The 25932-nt window shown below is 36.3% G+C and overlaps 1 protein-coding gene across 1 annotated transcript in view; it reads left to right on the forward strand.

Moving 5' to 3' along the window:
* Vps11 (vacuolar protein sorting 11) overlaps window positions 1–25932 on the forward strand; it is a 457238-nt gene that overhangs the window by 17293 nt on the left and 414013 nt on the right. Inside the window, exons 2-3 of the mRNA XM_090408066.1 lie at window positions 10305–10379; window positions 21706–21885. Of these exons, the coding sequence (XP_090264192.1) occupies window positions 10305–10379; window positions 21706–21885 (255 nt within the window). The remainder of the gene's footprint in view (window positions 1–10304; window positions 10380–21705; window positions 21886–25932) is intronic.

Here is a 25932-nt window from a genome sequence, read left to right on the forward strand (position 1 = left end):
TTACATAGGCTATTTTGTTCTTGTAAATTTCGTTGTAAGTTAATACCTTTAAATGAATAGAATAAATAATAGTCAACATCTGAACCTCACTGTATGATTAAATTAGAAGCAAGCACAATATGGAATATAATTTATTGATATGAACCTCCAGTTTCTAAGCATAATTATAGTGCAATCAATTGATATACAAGTATAAAAATCAATTGTTAGAAAAAGAAGGCTTATAACATTGTCCTTGGTAAATGAAACTGTTTGCCAGACTTACTTTTACCTACCAAAATGCTATCATTAGCTTATTGAGAAAATCTGGAAGAACACTAGCAGTTATTGATTGATTGAACTTTTTCAAGAAACCAACTAAAATAAATAACTTTGTTGCTTCTTTGCATAGCTGAACATTCCAAGTATAAATAGCATGTATTTTCTAGATCCAAATAGTGCTTGTGTAGCTCATTTGCAAGGACATTGAAATATTTATTCTTCAGTCAGACACACCTGGGTTGGATTCCTATTAGTTATGAAAGAAACATTTATAGGGTTTCCCCCTGAAGGTGCAGGGTGGTTTAAACTAGCCTCTCTTATACTTTTTTGTTGTAGGCTTGGACCATTTGCCCTACCAACTCCACATGAACGAAAATAACACTCAACAATAAATGTCTTTTCTTCCAACATCAACACCATTGGCACAGCTGAATGTGGTGTAGTCACCACACATGCTCTTCTATTGATGTGCAAGCAGTCAAAATTATGGGATAGCTCATAACATGTGTACTGAAGGAAATGTTGTCGAAGTTAAATACTGTTTTTTTTTTTTTTTTTTTTTTTTATTTTGTACTATACTGTATTATGAGCTATGAATAATCTAATTTTTAATAAGTTCTATGTGTTTCTTTTAAGATGTCTTTAGTAACTAAATAAAATTGAGTTTTTAGGAAACAAACATCATGTTTGTAGGAAAATAAAAAAAAAAAAAGTAGTGGATACTTTTTTTTTGCTTAAAAAAAGTATTTCCAGTATTTCAAAACCATCTCACATTTTTTCTAGAATTTGCATTTTACAAAAGAACTAACACATTACTTTTGCATTACTGAAATTCACATTAAGATCCAGGCAAAGAAAGGGCAGTAAGAATGATGCAAGTCCTGTGTGCCCATTCTTGATGTGTGTATATGTTTGTTTGACCTGGTCTACTTGGTGGGGGTGGGATATTTTAGAGTTACTCACTGGGTTATTTGACAGCCATATTTCTTAAGGCTGGGAGACTCAACATTTATTTTGTGAACTTATTCAAGCTTATGGTCTGTTAGACTGGATTTGCTATATCGATTGAAATGTATATTCAATCTTTAGTTGTCCAATATTGCTTGCCTGGTTGGGAGAGTGAACAGTGTCTCTGCTCTCATGCTGAGGCCATGGGTTTGCCTTCTACTGTGGATTTTTACGACTGTTGATTTTTGATTTTCATCATTTGAGACCACTATTCTGCTTAGGGATCTGGAATTGTCTTAAATAGTTTTGCATGCATGTGTATAGTTTTACTTTGGACATGCTGGTAGAAAGGCTCATACGTTGCTTATTTATGACTATTATTTTTAAGGAAATTACAGTGTATACTGAATATTAATTATAATAACTTTAATAATTAATATTTCCAGTATTTTGTCAATGTCGAATTGCCATCATCAGGAAATGCAGAACAATGATATGTACATGAAGGCACTAACACTGGATAAACGAGGCTGAAGAAAGGCAACCAAAGTTGAGCCTAGAGTGCTAAATGGCACCCTCTTGTGGGCTAAATTTGGATGGTCTTGGCTGTTGGGCTGAAGATCTGAGGATGAATGCTTCCTAAATTTGGAGCAGTTTCATGCCAGGTTTGTCCTTCTTTCAGTGTATCCTGTGGTGGATGTCCAAAGCATTGTCAGCCAGTCCAGAGTGACTGTGATATCCACCATCACAGTCACTCTGGAAGAGGATGTAGTCCATCTGTTCAGAAATTCTGATATTGACTGCCTGTTTGGCCATAGCAGGACAGTTTGCAACTGCAAGGAACCTGTTAAACATCTGGCAGCTCTAGAGAATGTGGCTGGTCTTTGGTAGAGTAGATAAAGGATGACAATTTCTTATGTAGTCTGTAGGTTGGTTATAAGGTTGTATTTCTTTAGGATATTTGTTAATTTTTCAGATATGCCCTGGATATATGGATTGGTGATAGATTTTGCATAGTCTTTATTTTAGAGGGAGAGATGGGGTTGTGCTTTTGATGTTTTAATATTTTTTTGGATTTGCTGGGGACTAGTCATTGGTAAAGAAAGTGTTGACAGTGTGATCAAGTTCAGTAGTTAGGCCACTATTATCAGAAGTGATTAATTTTGCCCTGTCATATAGGGTTTTATAATCCCATATTCTTGAGATCGGGGATGGTTGTTTGTGAATGTATCTTCCAGTATGTGTGGGTGTTCTGTAAATGGAGAATGCTAGGGACCCCAAGGCTGGTGTGTAATCAGGGTGTCAAGGAAGGGGAATTGTTTTTCCTTTTGTAAGGTGAACTGGAATATATTGACAGCATCCAGGCTACGTGGCTTACCTCAAAAATAATAGTTATCTTGGACATGCTACTAACATGGCTATCGATTTGCAGTCTTTTTTGTAAGTAGGATTGACAGAAAATCTTGACAGTAGCTGTCTTATTTTGCCACTAAGCACTGTCCTCCTTATTTGATCATTTCAAGAGACCTTATATGCGCTTGGAATTGAAAGGAAGGGAAGTAACAATCTGTCTTCTGAGGAATGCTACTTCAGTGATGGGTGCAAAAGCTGTTTAAGTTTTAATTTTATCATTGTAATCAAATTTGTGATATGTACCTTCAGAAGTTGTCTACAGGATAATTATGATAGTATTACATGAAACAGTTACACTATTACTAACGTCTGATCAACAATGTTCCTCCAAATTAATCTGTTATCTGTCAAGCCTCCAACATTATCAGATCTTATATTTCTGTCCTTTAAGCCACTTTTTACTGTATTAATTCATCTACATCTCTTGGTCTTCCTTTGGGTCATTTTCCTGCCAACCTGGCAAAGAACATTGTTTTGCTAATCATTCCTCTCCATTCTGTTTAAGCAACCATACCAACCTAGCTTAGCTCTACTAACACATTCCTGAATACTAACAGTGGCAAGGTCTTTCCTAATATCCTCATTTTTCATGTGATACTGCCATTGATGCTATCTGTTCGCACCACTCATCTTTCTCAGAACTTTCATATCAGAGGTCTCCAGTCTTTGATCTAGTGTTTTATTTCTAACCCATCTCTCAGATCCATAAGCTAAAATTGGTTTGAACACTGTCTTGTATATAGCTAATTTAATTTTTTGACAAATTTCTTAGTCCATATAAATTTATTCAGTTGACTTCCCACAATATGAGCTTTGCTAATTCTGTTGTCTATTTCCATATTTAATTTGCCATCTTTACTGAAAATTGTGCCTAAGGTAGTTCAAATGTTTTACTTGTTCTATAAGTTCTCCATTCAGGAAGCAGTTGATATTTTCAATGTTTCTGCATTCTCATTGTCTTTGCTGATTTTCATACCAAATTTATTACAACACTTATTCCATTTAGTCAGTGAATCTTGCAGAGTTGTGCTGGAATTATAAGTATAACATCATCTCATAATAAAGAGATAACATAAACATAGCCAATTCAGATATCAGATTTAATTACATTGCTTCACAATGTGATCCATATAAATTATGAATACCAGTGCAGATAATTTGCACCCTTGTCACAAACCTGATTTCACTTCAAACCATCTTCCTGTACCTCCTTGCTCCCTATTGTCCCTAATCTATTGCTCAATATATTATCTTATTTATACCATATAACCATAGCATTTTGAAGAGCTTTCCTCTTAGCACCTTATCTTATGCCTTTTTCAGATAAACAAAACTTAAATACAGATCCATGCTATATTACCAAGATTTCTCAACTATTTGTCTTAAAGTGAAAATCTGACCCTGGCAACCTCTATTTGGCCTGAATCCAGCTTGTTCTTCACCATGCTTCCCATCCACAGTTGTCCTTAGCCATATCTCAAGTATACTTGCATAAATATCACCTGGAACACTTAGTAGAGAAATACCGCTGGAATTGTCACATTCAGTTTTATTTCCCTTTTTATAGATGGGTACTATGAGAGCTCTGCTCCAATTATCTGGAATTCGACCCTCTGACCAGACCTGAATTATGTAGTGCAGCCACTGTACAACTTTTATACCTCCATATTTGAGCATGTTTGGTCGAATTTAATCTACTTCAGTTGCTTTTCCACATTTCATTCAGCGGAAAAAACCACCTGTTGACACTGCTTGTTTCATTTAGCAGTCTTTCAAAGTAATTATCCCAAATCTTTAGTTTTCATGTTGCCTTCATCATCTCTAGTTCCTTTTACAGTACATTTTCCTCCATTTCTAAGTTTTTTCAATAGCCTCCTTAATATTTTGCCATCTTGCTGATATTTATTTTCTGTTCTTACCAAAGTCTTCCAATGACTTTTGTTTAGCTAGTTTTTCACAGTGCTTCACTTTCTTACATTTTTCTGAGTATTCTCTGCTCAGAACTATACAGTTCTGATTTTTCTATCTTTGCAGATTACCTCACTACATGCCTCTTTGACTGAATCAATCAATGTTTTCTTCAGTATTCGCTATAGAATCTGCAAGGTTCTATAGCGTAATTCTTGTTTTCAAATTCTTTTATTTTTCCTTCAATGATGTTTGCATATTTGAGTCTAGTTCACCTCTGAAAGCTGCTCAACCTTGATTCATTTTAAAACTTTCTTATACACTCTTCTTTTCAGTATGAAATTCAATTTTATCCTTCTCAAAACAAAATTATTAAATCTTCTGTATATACTTGTGTTCTGTACTAGTGGGGAAACATTGCATCAATAATGGCATAATCAATGAGACTTTTCTTATTTCTTGCATCTTCTCTCCATGTGAATTTGTGCACATTTTTATGTAAGTTGGAACATGGTTAGTAATAATGAGTCCATGTCCTGCACAGAAATCCAGCAGGTACTCACCATCATTATTAGCATAGTAACATTTTTATTTCTGCATGTCAGGGTCCTCTGCATCATTGCCATTATCTGATGTGATGTCTTCACAACGTTTGTAATGTGTCCCCCTGAATTTTAGATCCTTGTTCACTACCACTCTCATGTCCTACTTTCTTTAAAGTTTCCCCATCATGTGTGTACTTTACATCCCATCGTTGCTTACCAAATTTCAAAACCTTACACTCTGCAACACTGAATTGACATTTCCACTTACCTGCCCATTCATGCAATCTATTCAAATCCTCCTGTTAAGGCCATAACATCTGCTTGACTCTGCATTGCTCTCCCCAATTTTGCATCATCTTAAACAGCTGCATATCATTTGGTAGTTTCATTTGGTAGATTTGGTAGTTTCTGATCTCTGGAATGTCGAGTATGAGGAAAGATTGAGAAGATGTAATTTGCAGAGTCTGGTGGACAGGAGGAAGGGGGAGATATGATAGAGACCTACAAGTTGGTAAGGGGTTGTTATAGGATCAATGCTGGAGAAGTTCTATAGAAAATAGTGGGAAATTGGGGGAGAACCAGAGGTCATCCCTGGAAACTGTATAAAGAGGGTGTGAGTAGGGGAGTGAGGGAAAGGTTTTTTTCGTGCAGAGTTGTGAATGATTGGAATGCCTTGCCTGAGAGTGTGGTGTCTGAAAGGAGTTTGAATGTGTTCGAGGCACAGCATGATGAGCTGTGTGTGTGATAAAAGGACCTCCCAGATTAGTCTTTGACTCCATGAGGTCGGGTAATAATAATAATAATAATCACTAGTTAAAACCATCCCAATATCATTAATATATAAACTGAACAACAATGGTCTGAATACTGACCCTCCTGTAACGCTCCACTAGTTACCTTCTCTTTCAGAATACTTCACCCTCATCTACAACTGTCTGATTCATTACACTTTGCAATATTGAACATTTTCCACTAACTTGTTTGCTCACAATTCACATTCACATACCTCCTGCTTACTCACAATTAAGTCATCCTCTCTTATGTCCTCTACACTTGTGTTTCTCATGATTTCACCCTGATGATGATGAAACATACTTATAAATTGATCACTGAATACCTCAACAATATATTCTGCAGCAGTTGCCATTCTTCTAATTTCATTTATTAACACCATCTTACCATAATCATTCTCCTTCTACTTGCCACATATCTAAAAAAAAAAAAAAACTAGGATTTTTCTTTTCCTGATTTGCCAATTTTTGGATACATTCACACATTGATGTTATTTATTTCTTTGTCAGTTACCAAGCAGCATTTATTTCCTCATACTTATCTCCTGCTCATCTCATCATTCCATGTTATAGTTTCAAGCTCAACAGTATATTCTGCAGCAGTTGCCATTTTTTGTAATCATTATCGTATGATTTTTATGATTTTATCGTATGATTATGATTTTATCATAATCATTCTCCTTCTGCTTGCCACATATCTAAAAAAAAAAAAAAAAAAAAAACTCTAGGGTTTTTCTTTTCCTGATTTGCCAATTTTTGCTCATTCTGCACTTTTGTTGTCCTTACTAATTGAGCCACTCAACTGGCTTGTTATTTATACTCTTCATGTAACTGATTATTACCATTATTCATCATATTAATCAGCGTACTTTCTTGTTCCATTTTTTATGCTTAATCTCCTCATTCATCCAACACCTGCCTTATTTACCTGTTTTGACCTTTGGAATACATTCACACATTGATGTTGTTATTTATTTCTTTGTCAGTTACCAAGCAGCATTTATTTCCTCATACTGCCGCTCATCTCATCATTCCATGTTATAGTTGTTATAGTTTCAAGCTGTCTCCTAAGCTTGTCATAATCACCAGCCTTGTACTTCACGTTTTTCCTTTCCTTACAGAAGTCGGTATATGGCTAGCTACAACACAGGTGATCACTTCATGATAACTCTCACCAACTGGATTTAAGTGATCAGATCTAAAGCTCGATCTTCATGTACCCTCTTCTACATGCTGCCTGAGATAGTTGTCTCTCAACTCAAGAAATTCATTTTCCTTATTCGAAGATGCTATCTCTTCATTCCAATCTATACCACCATAATTAAAATTGCCCATAATAATCACCCTTCATTTGTTCACTGACTTAAGTTGTTTATACATTTCTTCATCACCACTCTCCACATTCCTTGGCCTATAGCAAAATCCAACTAAATATGTCTTCCTGTCAACCTCCATATCACACTTTACTGCCTCTTAACCATTGCCACTGTTTCCCTCTTTCATGTCTACCTTATAGTTCCCCTGGTATCAGCAGCAGCACTCCCTCTCCCTTCTTGGCCTTTCTATCCTCACGAAAAATGAAATGAAAAATGTACCTTTTAATTTCTTTTACCATTAGAATATCATCTTCATTCAACCATGTTTCACTTTTTCCAACAATTTTGGGAGAAATAAACTCAATATGTGAAACTATTTCATCTCCCTTATTTCTGATACTCCTGGCATTTGTAAATAAAAATAGCGGTTCACTTTAGGTCTATAACCAATCCTATCCAAGCCTTTTGTTGATTCTGATTTCCTCACCCCCACCTACTCATGCCCGGTCACCTTTATCACTGTGTACCACATATATCTGCTCAGTCTCAACTTCCCCCACTGACATCCTGATCTATTCCATTTTTATGCTAGTCATCCTCATACATGTATACATTCACTACTACTTCTAACTTCCACTCTCCCTATGCCATGTCTCCCTGTCCACCCAGGCTTCTCTCCATTTCCCTATTCCTCTTGCATTCATGTATTTAACACCAGACTTCCATGGGGGCAAACTAATTACACACTGTTACATACAAAGCCTCTCAATCCATGCTTTGAACTCAATGTGTCCACATTCACTGCACTGTCAGGCAATGCATTCCATTCATGCAAAGAACTTGCCCCCCCCATGCCCTTGCTTGCACATACACAGTTTCCAAGAAAATGGTCCCTTGTTCTACCTACTCTCATGGTATGAAAAATTTCCTCCACATTAACCTGTTAACAACCCCATACCACCTTAGACAGTCTTATCTAATATCCTCTTCCTCCTCTTCATATCCCACACACTACCTTGTTACCACTCTATTCAGTCTTCCTGGTGTTTAGGTTTATATGTTGATTCTCTAGCATTGTATATTTTGAAGAAATTAACAATGTATTTGTTAATAAATAAATTTATTTACTTATTCTATATTATGCCAAAGTCACATCAGCATTATCAGGGAAAAATACACTTGTATTAGACATATGCATGCTCGCACACTTCAGTAACAAAGATGAAGAAACCGGAGAGAGAGAGAGAGATACAGAAGACCTAGAATCCTACAATTATGCCACCTATGACTTTGGCTGGGAGTTTTTGGCCATTGGGCTGACTGTCTGTGGAAGAGGGTTTTTCCATATGAGGGGGAGTTTGATACAACTATATTTGTTTAGGTTGTGGTAGTTGGTGAGAGCTGCAGCTGATTTTAGGAAAAGTTTCTCCAACTTGAATTTACTTTGGTGGAGTAAGGTATTTTTTTCCCAACAGATTTTGTGCCTGGTATCCAGGGCATTGTCTTCTAATCCTGAGCGGCCAAATGGTGAAATCGAATGTAGTCTTGGTGCTCTGTTATGTGGATGTTGGCTCTCCTACCTGTTTGTCCATAATAAGAAAGGTTGCAGTTGTATGGGTGCTGTTAAACTCCAGGTAAATCTGGAGGTTGTAGCTGGTCTTTGGGGCAGTGGATAAGGGCTGCTAGTTTTTTTTTTTTTTTGGGTGTGGATTATAGGTGGTCACAAGATAGTGCTTTTTTAATATCTTGACCACTTTTTCTGAGATGCCACGGATATAGGGGATGGTGATAGATTTGCTGCAATCTATGTTTGGGAGGGCGGAAAAGATGGTACATGTGTGTCATATTAAAATTCTTTGTATTTGGTGGAAGATGTAACCTTCCCTCCCCCCACCCCCAACATAGATTATTGCAAATCTATCACCATCCCCTATATCCGTAGCATCTCAGAAAAGGTGACCAAGATATTAAAAAAGAATAATCTTGTGACACCTGATTACATCCGATTTCACCACAATGGCTGCTCTGGATTAGCAGACCATGCCCTGTATACCTGGTACAGAATTTGTTGGAAAAAAAGCCACCTTATTCCACCAAATTAAATTCAAGTTTGAGAGACTTTTCCTGGAATCAGCTGCAGCTCTCACCAACTACCCCAACCTAAACAAATATGGTTGTATCAGATTCACCATCATATGGGAAATCCTCATCTGCAGAGAGTCTGCCCAACAGCTAAGAACTCCCAAATGAAGCCAATTGGTGGTGTATTAGACATGTGCCTGCATGCATGTGTCTAATACAAGTGTATTTTTTCCTCATGATGCTGATTTGACTTCAGCGAAATATAGGATGACTAGTCAATAAATTTATTTATTAACAAATATGTTGTTAATTTCTTTAAACAATATGCAATGCTTATTCAGTCTTCTCTGGACACTTTCTAATATATCCTCATCACCATAATATATCCTCATCAGGATATATTAGAAAGGTAGATATATTTGCAGTAATCCATAACAGGATTATTGTGCACATATCCATCATCTTATAGAAATATTTGTTTTTATGTTTCTGATGCAGAATGTTGAAGTTTGGGTGAAGAGATTTTGTAATGCATGCAGTCCATATTACAGGTTTTTAAGTGCTTGTTCAGTGTAGATTTTCAGTATCTCATGTAAAACTCAGTAAGAGGTAAGTTAAGTAGTATAGTGGGTTATGATGGAAAGTTCCCTACCATATTGAGTCCTTAGAGTTATAAAATAATAATAACAACCGCTATTCTTTAAAGGCATTAGTAGGTGTGTGTGTGGGGGGGGATAAACAATAAAAAAAGGCTGCTTATTTGATATTTGAGACTCAAGGTTAAAAGATCAGAGAAAATCTATTAAATATGTAAAAAAAAAATAAAATATTATTACAAAAATGTTTCACACAGTTGAAACAACTTAGCACTGTTAAATAATAGTGTGATTTTTTCTTGACTTTGCCGAAGACTGTATATAGGTAATTAATAAATATGTTTTTTGTGGGTATTTTCATGCTTATTCTTTGTGTAATGAAGATAATTCATTATTTATTACTCATTCTTCATAACACCCTATATACATATTATTTTTATTTAGTGGAGAAGATTTAATTTTTTTGAGAAAGAAGTTGTAAAGGATCCAGAAACAAATCACCCATATCAGAAATTAAAGGTAATTATATATACATAATTATATAAATTATTTTGCAAGTATTCTTCTAATTATAGAAATGATTTCAGAATAAACATTTTTCACTTTTGCTTAAAAAAAATTGTAAAAAAACTGTACTCAACAGAACCACAGAAAAAAAAATTTCTATTTAAAAACAAAACATTTCTAGCGAATGAATCAGATATAAAGAAAAACTATTTTTAAGAAATAAAAAAGAATAATATTATTTGAATATATGTTGCCCTTAAGCAAGCATTATTTTACCATCCCTAAAGTCAAGAAAATATGTAAAATAATTTTTTTTTTTTTTTAATGTTATGCCCATGCACAAGAGGTTGACTGATCAACTTATAGTACATTAGTACCATATATAGGTACTAGGTTGCGAAAGGATGAACTTATTTACATTTGATTTAAAAGACTATATTGTATTCTTGGGAAACACATCAGGGGGAAGACTGTTCCACAATACAGCAGTAGCAGGGATGAAAGCGGAGGAAGAGAAACTTGTTCTGTGAGTTTCAAGGTGCACTGTGAAGGGATGTTGAGCAGCAGCTGTATGTGTTTCAACAAACTTGGTACTAAGTGGGAGAATTATTTATAGAATACACATATTGCAGAAACCAAACATCTGTGCTAAAGTGAGAGGAGTGAGTTGCTAAGAGATGGGTCATTAATAAGTCTAATTGCTCTCCTCTGTATTGAGTCAAGCATTTTGAGGGAGCTCCTGGGGGGGGGGGGGGGGCACTCCAAATGTGAGAGCAGTATTCAATAGCAGGGCTGATTTGTATTAGGTTAACAGCTGTTCAGAGGTGAAGTAATATCTTGAGCATGGGCGGCTCGTGCATAGGCACTGCGGAACTGTAGCATCCCCAGTTTTTCTAGATATATAAATATATTTATTAATTTATTTATTTTTGCTTGTAATATTTAATTTTATCATCAACAATCCTATAAAATTCTCTTATTTTGTATAAAAAATAATAAAAGATCCATCTTGTATCACTTAGGAGAGCGAAGGACGCTAGCAGCACTGTGTTTACCACAGTGTTATATTGCTACGCATGCAAGCAAGCATATGCACGCCATAGTGAGATGCGAGCTATTAGCATAATGCGACACTGTCTGTCGCGCAGTTCCACTGTTGTTTATATGCAGTTTGTGCCAGTAGTAGAGTGTTCGTAGTGCTTATCGTGTTTACTCCGTATCTTTAAATATTTGGACATTACAATTAAAGGATAAAATTGTAATGTCCAAAAATTGTAAATCCATTCTTTAATTACAATTAAAGGAATGGATTTTATTTTTAAGTAATTTTGAATTATACTAAACTGTATAATTATATCAGTAATAAACAATATTTTTTCATGAAACAAAACAAGAAGATATTTTATTTTTAAGTAATTTTGAATTATACCAAACTGTATAATTTTATCGATAATAAACGATATTTTTTCATGTTTAATTTTCTTTTAAATTTTTACCCTAATTTCGATATTTTATCCAAACATGTATACACTGTACTTACAGTGTGTATGTATATTTTGAAAGTTGAAGCACCCCCCCCCCCCCATGATTTCAAGGCACGAGTCGCCACTGGTCTTGAGTGAAAGAGAAATCTTAGTTTTTTAGAAGCTGAGGATGCAATGGTTGTGATGTGTTTATGCCAGATGAGGATTGATGTCATGGTAATTCCAAGAAGAGAAATTTCATCTTGTCTGGAATTTTGAGGAAAGAGAAATCCTAGTTTTTTTAGAAGCCGAGGATGCAATGGTTGGGATGTTTTTATGCCAAGAGAGGCTTGATGTCATGGTAATTCCAAGAAGAGAAATCTCATCTTGTCTGGAAATTTGGGTATTGTCTAAAATAATACTTGGAGAAAATCATTCTTTTTTGTGAAAAATAAGATGGAACTGGGTTATTATTATTATTATTATTCGTGACACCTCCAAGGTGTCAAGAATGAGTCCGAAGACTCATCGCGGGATGACACCTATTGTACAACTCTCCGTCTCCACCACTACACTGAACCTCTACCACCAGTCATCAACATCAGTGCCACTAGCATTGAAATTAATGAGGTTATCTGAACCTCCATTGAAGGATGGCTTGGAGATAAGAATTGAGGACAGTGGTGATTGATGTTTTATAGGCTGAGGTGAATTGTATAGAATAAGGTTTATGAAATGAAAGGGAGGAGTGCATTGAGCTATCATCTGCAAAGCTGTGTATTGGATTGGAGGTCAACTGAAGTAGGTCATGATATGTAGCAGGAAGAGGATTGGTGGGATGACAGAACCTTGTGTAATCCTGGCATTAGTTGAATAGGGGAACCATTCACCACATACATGGTGTGTGTGTGTGTGTGTGTGTGTGTGTGTGTGTGTGTGTGTGTGTGTGTGTGTGTGTTCAGACATAAAGCCAGCAATCCAACTACAGAAGTCCTGAGAAGACCAAATAATGGAAATTTACATAGTAAGCCTTTCTGCTAGACAGTCAAAAGCTTTGGAGATATCAAGTTCAAACAATTGAGATTCACCAAATTTCTCCATAGCATTTGTCCAGAGATTGGTGACACATGTTAGCAGATCTCCTGTTTATTGACAGTAACGGAATCCATACTGGAAAAGTGGAAAGTTCCTTCCGAGCTTTCTTTTATTTATGGGTCTGAAACAATAACACATGACGATATTTTTAGAATCAAAGTTACATTCTTCTAATAATTTGCTCATGTCTTCTTTTAGTGATTTACTCTTTTCCATCAGAAAGTTCAAAATAACAGCATTGAATTTTTTGTTTTTGGCCTCCATCGAGTCATGAAAAAGGATGTTGCGATGGCCAGGAACCAAACTCTGGTCGATTACTTGGAAGGCACCTGTACTAATCACTATATCACCGTTGCACAGAAATGGTTAAGATACAATTATGCTTGTTTTTCCCAGTCATTGCCTTAGTTGCTTAGTGGGTTATGATGCCCTTGACTCCAACTGATACTGGGTTCAGTAAATCTTCCTTTGCATTATATTCATTCATATGTAAACAATTTCCTTAGCTTTCTCCACAGTGGAAAAACCTAATTTAAGGATTATCCAGAGGCTTACAACAGCACAGATTCCAAGGGAGTGGAAAGAAGATAAAATTGTTTCACTTCATCACCTTTATGCAGTGAAACAATTTTATCTTCTTTAAGCTAGCTATGGTTACAAATTATAGGCCATTCTCTGTATCTGCAGTTGTGGTTAAGAAACTAGAGAGATTGTTGAGAAGTAGGATACACAAATGGGTTGATAACAGCAGTATTCTCTGTGGTTATCAGCATGCATTTGTTAAAGGGAGATCATGTTTTACTAACTTATGTCCTATAACAAGGTGACAAACGTCTTGATCAAGAGATGCATATACAGTGATATTCTTAGATTTTGTAAAAACTTTTGAAAGACTGCCACACGACATGATGTTAAATAAATTGAAACAGATAGGATTGGATAACAGACTTCAGAATGGTAGGTATCAGTGACTGGTTCTCAGATAGGTATCATATAGTTGTATATGGAGGGGATTGCGGTATTCAAAAAATAGGAAGGTCATTGTTCAATTTGCATATTAATATTGGAATGGATTTAACTGGTGATATGCATCTGTTTGCAGATGATGCAAAACTGGGGAGAGCAATGCAGAGTCAAGCATGTTATAACAGGGGAACTCGAATAGATTTCATGAATGGGCAGGTAAGTGGAACTGTCATTTCATGTTGCAAAGTGCAAAGTATACACTTTGTGGGGAAACTTTAAAGAAGGTAGAAGTGATAATCAAGTGGTGGTGAACAACGACCTGAAGGGGGACACATTGCACAAGTTGTGAAGACATCACGTTGGATAATTGGAATGATGCAGAGGACCCTGATATGCAGAAATAGATGTTATGATTTCATCTTATAAGGAATTTATCAAGTTCCATATGGATTATTGTGAACAGATTTGGTCACTGGGTTTTCATTGTGATGAGTGTATGTTAGAAAGGACTCAGAGAAGATTCCCAAAGTTGGTCAGGGATCTTTGAAATGTGAAGTACAAGAACAGATTGAGAGAATGTAATTTACAAAGCTTTGTGAATAGGAGGACGGGATATGATTGAGTCATACAAGCTAATCAGGGGTTGTTGTCAGATTGATATGGAACAGATTTTTCATAGAATGGAAAAGGGGATAGAACAAGAGGCCATTCCTGGAACTGTATAAGGAGGGTATGAACAGAGAAGTAGGGTCTTTACATGGAGAGTGGAACGCCTTGCCTGAGTGTGTTGTGAATGTAGAGACATTGAATTAACTTCAGGCATGGTTGGATGAGCTTTGTGTGCGATAGTATGTACCTCCCACAATGAGTCTCTTATTCCATGGAGGTCAGATGTTAATGATAATAATAATAATAATAATAATAATGTTTTTACTGTTCACAGTTATTCCTAGGTATTTAAATTTTATTACTTGTTCTAGTATTTTTCTATTTAGTTTTAATTTACATTCTAATTGGTTCTTTTGCATTGCTTACCATTGCTTTGATTTCTGTATTGATATTTGCACTTTAAAATTGATTATATCTGTTGTAATCTGAATAATTGCTTTTGGAGATTATCTTCATTTCCTGCAAGTAATGCTGTTTCATCTGCATATCCAATGAAATTTAAATTTTCTTTTTTAATTTTTACTCCGTGTCGAAGTTTTTTGAACAAAAAATTATATAGATACTGGCATGTAAATAAATAATGACTACCTAAAATTAATTTAATTACATCTGACCCCTTTCACTATCTTAAGCTAGCTTTATCAGTGACAAAGCTAGCTTAAGATAGTTAACATTGCACACTCAGTGAAGACAAATTAAATTGACCTGGGTAACAAGGGCAGTCATGAGCATGGATTGTGAGAGTAGCACTCTAATTTTATTTAAAATCATACTGTCCATTCTGTTACAGTTAACCAGGTTCAGTAGAGTGTGTCTCTGATTTAATCTGGGATTTGTAAATTAGCCTGGCTTTCTTTCATCTTATAAAGTGGGCTTTCTCTTATTTTGAGATAGGCTGATTTTTGGTTCTCCATTCTGGATGTATTTTTTTATGTTCTTTTTTTCCTAACTAGAGTAGTTCGTCCTCTCTGTCTGAAATATTGAGTTCCACACTGCCATTGGATGCTGTAAACACTTCGAAAGGAGGGAGAGAGAGAGAGAGAGAGAAAGAAAGAAAGAAAGAAAGAGGAAAAAAAGAGTCTCGCCGATCCTTGATTTGTCTTAGGCATGTAGAAATTTACGGTTCTGTTGTTTCAGAATGAAGCCCAGTTTGTCTGTTGTGCTTTTGATGTAGGGTAAAGAACCTATATCAAAACAACAGAGATAACTCCTGATCAAATGGCCAATCATTTATTGAAAACCTCCAAGATATGTCCCAGCTCTATCAGGAAAATTACTGTGCAATCTTCCATCAGACAAATCCTGAAGACGGGCCCCGAGCTTCCTGAACTTGTACTCCCAGTATCTCGGGAAGAGGTACAGGTAGTCTTGAAACTCACCAAGAATGGCAAGGCTGCAGGAGTGGATGGTATCTTCCCCGAGTTTCTAAAACATCTCGGTCAACAAGGCCAAACATGGCTGGTCGCCCCCCTTTCTCAAAAATTATAATGACTGGAAAACTACGAAATCTGTGGCGGGAAGCCAAAATAATTGCCGTGCCCAAACCAGGGAAAGATCCAATGATGTCAAAAATCTTTGACCTATCTCCTTGCTTTGCTCCACCTTTAAGCTCTTTGAAAGAATTTCACCACTCATCGAAAGAGCACTCCCGATTGAACAAGCTGGCTTCAGGCTGGGAAGAAGTTGCTTTGAACAGGTCCTGCCCTTGACAACACAGATTGAAGGAGACTTCCAGAAGAAACTTAAATCCAGAGCCCACTTTCATTGACCTAACATCAGCTTATGACACAGTCTGGATTAGGGGCCTCCTTCTAAAGCTAGGAAATATTATAAGGTGCAAAAAAACCTTCCAGCTTTTTGAATCCATTCTCTCCAACAGAAAGATCCAGGTTCATATTGGCGGAAAAAAGAGCAGAACCAGATTCCTTCACAACAGTCTCCCACAGGGCTCTGTGTTATCCCCTTTACTCTTTAACATCTACGTGTACGACTTACCACATACCAGCTCAATCAAGTATATGTACGCTGATGAATATAATAAATTTAGTTTAATCCTTTATCCAAGTGTAAGCAAACAAAGTTTGTGCCAAAAGTATCTTCAGGACTGAAGCAACTCGTAGTAAAGGTGGACTAAGCTCTCATCACTCCTTGTCTCAGTATCTCCCATAATGCAAAACACATCTCCTTGCAGACATGTATAATGCTATGCATTAAGGGAAGGGCCACTACCCAGACCGGTTTTGACCTTTATTGGTGTCTCGTCAGTGGGCCAGACCCAGAGGTGGTGATACTAAGGCAGAAGCAATGGAGAGGTCATATTTACTTATACAAGTTGCCTAAAGGTGTACCACCTTATTATTAAATTACTCTGGATTTAGAGAAAGATGTTGGAAGTTTATTTTCCACTTGGTTAGAATATAATAAATTTAGTTTAATCCTTTATCCAAGTGTAAGCAAACAAAGTTTGCTTCTAAAGTATCTTCAGGACTGAGGCAACTCGTAGTAAAGGTGGGCCAAGCTTTCATCTTCAAAACTTCCAAAACCAGTACGCTGATGAACTAGTGATCCTACATCAATCTACCTCCTTTGCCAACCTGGAATCAACCTTGAACACAGACCTGAGCATCCTGGAAGAGTACTTCAAGCAGTGGTACTTCAAGCCAAATCCAACAAGAACTGTGTCTACAGTATTTCACCTGACCAATGCAGAGGCAAATCAACACCTCAATCTTTCTTTCTGTGGAAAAATGGTAGAACACGAGCCTCAACCAAAATACCTTAGAGTGAGCCTGGATAGAAGTCTAACCTATAAAAGGCACATCATCAACCTGTCCAACAAAATTAAAATGAGAAACAATATCATTTCAAGGCTTTCTGGAACAACCTGGGGTTGTGGTGCAGAAGTCCTAAGGTTTTCTGCACTAGCCTTCGCATTCTCTGCAGCAGAATATTGTGTCCCTATCTGGGAAAGAAGTGCACACATTAACATTATAGACACCCAGCTAAACTTTACCATGCACACAATTAGTGGGACAGTGAGAAGCACTCCTCTCTCCTGACTGCCTGTCCTCTCTAACATTGCTCCACCAAACATATGGAGAAGACAAGCCTCGATTAAAGAATTTAATAAAGCAATGAGCAACCCACTCTTGCCCCTGCAACAGACTCTCATAAATCCACCTAGTCTTCGCCTAAAATCTAGAAAGCCTTTCTGGTCCATGGGCGAACTCTCTTCGGCTGCACTGTCATCAACACCTGACATGTGGAGAGAATACTTGTCCAACAATCCCCCAACAAACGGCTTCCTGATAGAAGATCTCTGTGCTCTGCAGCCTGGTTTTGCTCTTCCTAGGAAGATCAACAGGATCAGAACTAACTGGGGCAGAGTTGCTACCTATTACATAAATGGAGGCTGTTAGACCACCCTTGTTATGATTGTTCTCCCGTGGCTCAGACAATTACTCATATTGTGAACAACTGCCCAAGGCACCAATTTTATGGTGGTGACCTACAGGACATCCACAAGGTGACAGATGAGGCCTTGGATTGGCTTTCCAGACTGGATATTGTAGCTGTAGCTGTTCTGTATTCCTTTTGCCATATGAATAAATAAATAAAGGGTAAAGATATAGAGTTTGCATAGTCTGGTTTTTGGGGTGGGATTTGTTGTTCTTTTTAACCCTGTGGAGGTCAAGGTCGAAAAAATTGCAGCGTAGGTCACATGTATCTGAGAGATACATTCATTACTAGTATGTGCTAAAATGCAATAAAACTTAAAAAAAAACTGCAAATATAATACATGATGGTTTATTTATTTTCAGTTACAATCTAGAAATTATTGAACAAAGAAAAAACAACTAATCCAATACCGTACTGACATCGAGTTCACGGTATCTCTCAGATACAACAATTTACTATCAAATATCACTTTAATTTTCACATTCGACTCCATCCTTCTCATCATTGGACTTAAGTAACAAAATTGCTGAATCTCTTCAACATCTGATGAATTATCCAATCGATATATTTTTCCAGCCATTTTCAACTCGCACAATTAGTGGGACAGTGAGAAGCACCCCTCTCTCCTGGCTGCCTGTGCCACAGTAAATAAAAAACAACAATAACTAAACCAATACTGTACTGACATCGGAGGTTGCAGTATCTCTCAGATACAATACAATTTACTATGAAATATCACACACCTTTACATAACACGTGTTAAACCAAAACTGATCATATAAACAGTGTGGAATATCATTTGTAATATATGCATGCACAGCTACTCATGACCTCCAAGCATTACACTGGATATGTGTAATAATATTTATATTAAACGATTTGTTTGTATCTGTCAGATCAGCCGCAACCTCCCCAGGGTTAAGGAGTATGGCAAGAGTTTTTTTGGTTGTATCCATTTTGTTGGAATAATGTGATTAGAGCCTGTTGTTCCAGGTGCTGGTCCTGAGGATGAAATTCGTTCTGCCATGAAGGCTAAAGTTTTGAAACCAAGTTTCTGGGCAGGATAGTGATGTGAAATGGAATGTAGTTATCTGCTTGTATGTGTAGGCTTACAGCAAACTGAACATATGAGTAACCCTTGCTTTATAACTAAAGTATTCAAGAAGGCAAGATTTCCTTCTATTTCTTCTTTCACAGTGAAATTAATTTGAGGTTGGATTATTTAGGAAATCTAAAAAGTTAGACAGAGCCTGTGGGCTATGTGACCAAATGGCAGACATTGTCTAAATACCTCAACCATACTTTGGCCTTGAGGAAGACTGAATTAAGTGCAAAAGATTCATATGATTCCAATTATTCCATGTATAAGTTCACAGTGGGGGTGAAAATGTGAAGCCAATTGCTCTATATCTTCAATTTGTTTAAAGAGCTGGCTGTTCCAGCTAAAGTACCCTGATTTAAGACTGTTTAAAGCGTTCACAAATGTCATTAATTTTGAACAGGAGAACTAGTGTATCATCTATCGGATACATTTGTAAAAAGGGACAAGACATCAAAGCTTACTAAGTGATTGTGCTCTAATTGAAGGTTTTGTATAGTGGTTTTGATGCATGTGGAGTTTTTTTTTTTTAAGTCAGAGAATGTCTTGCCATTGTGTTTGTTTAGGTTTGGATTAGAGGAAGAATGATCACTGAGTATTTGTAATTTAATTTATAACCAAGTGAAAAAACTTTCCATAGACAAGAATTTTGTAGGAGATTTTCAGATATGTGAGCAATATTCTAAAGGTTATGCAAATTTGGAAATTTTTATAGCATTAATAGAAGTAAAGTGAAAAGTAATGTTTTAGAAGCTGCAGAAGTTACTTATGTGATGTATTTGTATCATCAAAGACTGTAGGTAAATGGCTACAGCAGAAAAAAAAAAATAACACTAGGTTACATATGTGATGTATTTTGCTAGAAAAAACTACAGGTAAATGTCAATCCAATGATGCGACTATGTTTTGGTAGGAGCTAACTACTTTGAATGCCAGGTGACTAGAGGTTTATCACTCCCCTCACCCCATTGAAAAATAATAATAGGGAGATAATGTTTAGAGCCGTGGTTGTGTAGAAGGGCTTGAAGCAGGAACTGGATTTTGCTTATTGTACAGGTTGTAAAATGAGTACGAGAAATGGAGCAATGGTGTGCTTCCATCAGCAAAACTATGAATAAGGTTTGCAGCAAGAGAGAGAGAGAGAGTAAAGTGTTTGTCTCTAGAAGAAAGAATAGACCTCCCCTTAAGCACACTTGCACTGGTAGGAAAAAAAAAAGATTATCCACTTATAAATGATGGAAAGCAGACTATAAAGGTGGCAGAGTAAGCTGACCGGCCTTCTAAGCCAGATCCTATCAAATGGTTTGGAAATTTCAAGTGCAGTAATATAGGTTTCTTCAGCCCTTTCCATGGCTCTATCTAGAGGCAGATGATGTAGACTAGGAGAATTGCTGTAGTTCTTGAGTAGTGGATGTAGATTAACTTGGGGATCTCCATGTGATAACGATGTTGATGACTTTCGCCGTTATTTTGCAGAACACTGAGTGGGGGCAATAAATGGATAGTTTGGTAGACACTTATCTCTCTCTCTCTCTCTCTCTCTCTTTTTTTTTTTTTTTTTTTGGAATGGGTTAAATGTGGTCTTGTTTCCATTGTGCAGATGGATATGATGCCTTCTCAGTATAATAAAAATGCAGCAATGATAGGATAGATGTTAGTTTTGTGCACATATCTATGTACAATTAGGATACCATTTTTCTAGTTTTTTACATAGAAATTTACATATCTGTTTAAAGAATCTTGTGAGGTTTTCCTATGTCAATTTGAGATGACTTAATCAAGAATGATTTGATATCTTTGATATCCATTTCAAACATAATGGGAAAGTCATTCTCTCCAAAAAGGTAGTACATTCATTGGGTTGCTGTGCAGATTAATATAATAGAACTTTATGTTTTCCAGTTACATTAATCCTTTGTTTTGTATGTGTGTGTTACCCAATTTTCCATTGACTGTTAATATTTTCTGTAATATTTGTCTCTCCTGCTCAAATTGTGTCACTTGAAATTATTAGCCAAATATAAGCTGTTAAATATTACTGTTATATTTAACATGTCATCTGCTGTCAGAAAAAACATCATGTCTCAAGGGTGTATAAGCTCTAAAACTACAAATTACTGGATTCTGGATTGTGGATTCAGTTTCTTGAAATGTGGTAGCTGTTATTGTATTGAGTCATCTTACCTCTATTAGTCCAGTCTCTATTTGGCCTCTGTATACAGCTGATGAGATGGTTGAATTTTCTTTTATGATTTAAAAAAATTAATAATTGAAGTTTTAGACTCAAGAAAATCTACTGTAGAACTCACATTATTTCAGATCGTAACACATCCTGTTAGGGTTAGGTACCAAGAGATGCCAGCACCTGTTTGCTATTCAATCAGTGGCCGCCTATAATTTGTAATGGTCATGGGCCAGCTATCTCTGATTGGCTACTGGTGGTGTTTGAACTGCTCACTCAGTCTCCAAAAGATAGAGGTAAAAGGCCTCGCCTGCTCCCTATAAGGTAATAAAAAGGCATTAGCTTATATTATTATTATTATTATAAGTTTTATATATGAAATTAACTAGTTCTCTTTATTCCTAGGATATTTCTATAACATGTAGTACAAGTGGACGTGGTCAATTAATACTAGGAGGTCAAGATGGATATGTCTATTTTATAAATCGTCAGTTGCAGATCACCTCTACTTCCTTTCAAGCTCATAAGTTAGCTGTTTCACATCTTCAACAATTAAGACAGAATCCAATGTTGATTTCTGTTGGGGTAATTATGTTTAATATTTTTAATATTTAATTTATGATGGCTCTACATTAATAATAATATACAGCTGCCATAGATTATTTATGGCAGTTGTATGTATAAAATATATATGTATTTTATAAAATAAATGTATATTTATATATTAAAAAAACAAAAATTAAAACTATAGTTGTTTCATAGCCGAATAAGAAACTCAAAGATTTCATGCCGAATATAGAAACTATATAAAGTTCGGCAAGTCCAAGCATAAGCAAATACCTGGATAGTGCGACACCTAACCCATTTGGTAGTGCAACACTGAGGCAACTTATAGCAAGGGTGGAGCAAGCTCCGTTCACTGTTCTTGGTATTTACCCATAATGTGAAACCCAACTCCTCCTAGGAGCTGTATTGCTGTTCTACATTATGAGAGAAGGTCACTACCCAGACCGGTTTCTACCTTTATTGAGGTCTCATCAGTGAGTAGGTAGACCTAATTAATACCAGGTATGTAGTGAACAGAACTTACATACCCTACTATAAGAATTGCCAAGAAGGTGTCCTAATAAATTACTAATTATATGAAGAGCCAAAGGCTTCAATTCGGTGACATGAAATTATTTAAGTTAAGGGATGTTACATCCCCATATTGTTTCATAGCTGAATAAGAAACTCAAAGAGTTTCATGCCGAATATAGAAACTATATAAAGTTCAGCGAGTCTAAGCATAAGCAAATACCTGGATAGTGCAACAGCTAACCCATTTGGTAGTGCAACACTTAGGCAGCTCATAGTAAGAGTTCAGCAAGCTCCATTCACTATTCTTGGTATTTACCCATAATGTGAAACCCAGCTTCTAGGAGCTGTATTGCTGTTCTACATTATGAGAGAAGGTCATTGCCCAGACTAGTTTCAACCTTTATTGAGGTCTCATCAGTGAGTAGGTAGACCTAGTTTGCACTACCAAATGGGTTAGGTGTTGCACTATCCAGGTATTTGTTTATGCTTGGACTTGCCGAACTTTATATAGTTTCTATATTCGGCATGAAACTCTCTGAGTTTCTTATTCGGCTATGAAACAATATGGGATGTAATATCCCTTAACTTGAATAATTTCACTTCACCGAATTGAAGCCTTTGGCTCTTCATATAATTAGTAATTTATTAGGAAACCTTCTTGGCAATTCTTATAGTAGGGTATGTAAGTTCTGTTCGCTACATACTTGGTCTTAACTAGGTCTACCTACTCACTGATGAGACCTCAATAAAGGTTGAAACCAGTCTGGGTAGTGACCTTCTCTCATAATGTAGAACAGCAATAGAGCCTAGGAGTTGGGTTTCACATTATGGGTAAATACCAAGAATAGTGAATGGAACTTGCTCTATCCTCACTAGGAGTTGCCTCAGTGCTGCACTACCAAATGGGTTAGGTGTTGCACTATTCAGGTATTTGCTTATGCTTGGACTCGCCGAACTTTATATAGTTTCTATATTCGTCATGAAACTCTTTGAGTTTCTTATTCAGCTATGAAACAATATGGGATGTAATATCCCTTAACTTAAATAATTTCAAGTCGCCGAATTGAAGCCTTTGGATCTTCATATGGTTGGTTGATTGGTAGAGCCTCTGCTACTAATGGCTCAGTTAAGTAAGTTTGAGCGCGGTTAGTAGGTGGAAGGGGACCAATCGTTCGATGCTGTTGGCACACTCTCCCTCGATGAGTCTTTGAACTCCCTGGAGGTGTCAAATAATAATATAATTAGTAATTAAAACTATAGTTTAATTTTTTGAAAACCAAAAAGTTAACTGCTCTACATTTAATGCACTATTTTCCACCAACAGACCAACAATACTTGTTGAGAGAGAGAAAAAAAAACCTTGCACCAAGTCAATTGTACCAATCGACCGACGAGGTTGGTCAATTGGTAGAGCCTCTGCTACTAATGGCTCAGTTAAGTAAGTTTGAGCGCGGTTAGTAGGTGGAAGGGGACCAATCGTTCGATGCTGTTGGCACACTCTCCCTCGATGAGTCTTTGAACTCCCTGGAGGTGTCAAATAATAATAATAATATAATTAGTAATTAAAACTATAGTTTAATTTTTTGAAAACCAAAAAGTTAACTGCTCTACATTTAATGCACTATTTTCCACCAACAGACCAACAATACCTTGTTGAGAGAGAGAGAAAAAAAAACCTTGCACCAAGTCAATTGTACCAATCGACCGACGAGGTTGGTCAATTGGTAGAGCCTCTGCTACTAATGGCTCAGTTAAGTAAGTTTGAGCGCGGTTAGTAGTTGGAAGGGGGTCAATCGTTCGATGCTGTCGGCACACTCTCCCTCGATGAGTCTTTGGACTCCCTGGAGGTGTCAAAATAATAATAATAATAATAATAATAAGTCAATCATGATAAAGAAAGCTAAAATTTGATTGTACATGCCTCTCCCGAAATAAATACCTGAAGAACCAGTTTTCTATTCTAAGTTTTCGATTAAACTTTGATGCTTGGAATACCTTTCATGTATAATTTCTGAATCTCTATAAAGTCTTCAGAATCCAGAAAGCTAGGTTTCCTCTTTCTCTTCCCTATTTTAATTTTCTTCTAAACATCTGTTAAATTCGTACAAATTCAAAAATTACCTTTTGTTTCTATGTTAGAGTAACAAATTGGTATAAATCTTTTACTATAATTACAGCACAAGTAGAAAAATGAAGTGCCCATTGGCCTGACTGATATTTTCCTGGATTTCAGATCAGCATCTTCAATAATTAAGATCAGTATAATTAATATCAGTATACACAAGACACAGCAATAAAATGCAAAAGTGGAAATTCAGAATTGTGACTGAAAATTGTAAGTAATTAAATGAGCACCATTGTGGCTTGAATTATTGTTGGCCAAAGCCATTATGCTGTAAGTATTACAATCCTGTTTCCAAATTTTAGTAATTTTATATACAGCTGTACACTCTGAGATTGAAGAATAATTCAATCCAGAAGCTGACATGACTCGAAATTGTCTCTCAGGTTTATATCTTCTTCTTCGGTCTGATGTGGTTATATGTTTCTGTTAGAGTATCTAAAGGTTCATACTTGTTTAGGCTTTCGTCATGCTTTTTATTAATTACAGTTCTGTGAAAATCCTAACCTAAAATTTGAGAATGATGAGAATCAGCTGAAATATCCTCTATGGCATTGGCGCACCCAGGGAGGGGGCCAAGAAGCCCTGGCTCCCTCCTAAAGAAAAAGGGAAAAAACAAAAACACTAAAAAAATTTCCAAAAATATTTTCCTAATTAAAATTTTATTTTATTTTTTTAAAAATTTATGCTGTGTCGTGTCCTCTGTTTCTATGCTACTTATAAATTAGCGGTTCCATAAGGTGGGAATACCCTATAGTGCTCGGGAAATCTGGCCGCTGTGAACTCAAGGCGAACGAAGTAGTGCGTTACTTCATTTGCATGAGCCGGGCCAGAGGAGATCAGGGGTATCATGTATTGGCGATCACTGCAGATGCTCAGTCTATCTTGTATGCAATGCGTAGTGTGTATTCTCAAATCGTCTACTGAACTCCCCCCCCCCCCCCAAGATTAACTCTTGAGTACTCGGCCCCCTCCAAGATTAAATCCTGAGTGCGCCACTGTTCTACAGCACAACAAAAAACAAGGAATAATTTTACATCAAGTTTTGTCTCCATTAATTCATCATGACACACTCATATCTACCAGTAGTATACAGCAACCCATGAGCCATCAGCTACCTTAATTGCAAATGCATGCTTTCCATTGTTTAACCATGCTCAGATATTTTCACTAGAGCTATTAGCTGTTATTTCTTGTTTTTTAGTTTTGTTAGTTTATTCGTGCAGTCATCTGGATGAACTAAAACAAAAGAATTTGCATGAAACTAGTCGAGAAAATAGAGAATAGTTTCTTATTCTATTTCTGATATTTTTTGTGGAAAAATACCGGAAAACATATTCTTAGCACGTTCTTAGTAAAATATAGGTAATCTAATTCACATTGTTTATTTATTTTTTCTACTTGTGGTATTCTAATTATACTGTTAAGAG

The sequence above is a fragment of the Typopeltis vanoorti genome, chromosome 18 (genome assembly GCF_054136105.1).
Source record: "Typopeltis vanoorti isolate ZY-2024b chromosome 18, IOZ_Tvanoo_1.0, whole genome shotgun sequence".
NCBI lineage: Eukaryota > Metazoa > Arthropoda > Arachnida > Uropygi > Thelyphonidae > Typopeltis > Typopeltis vanoorti.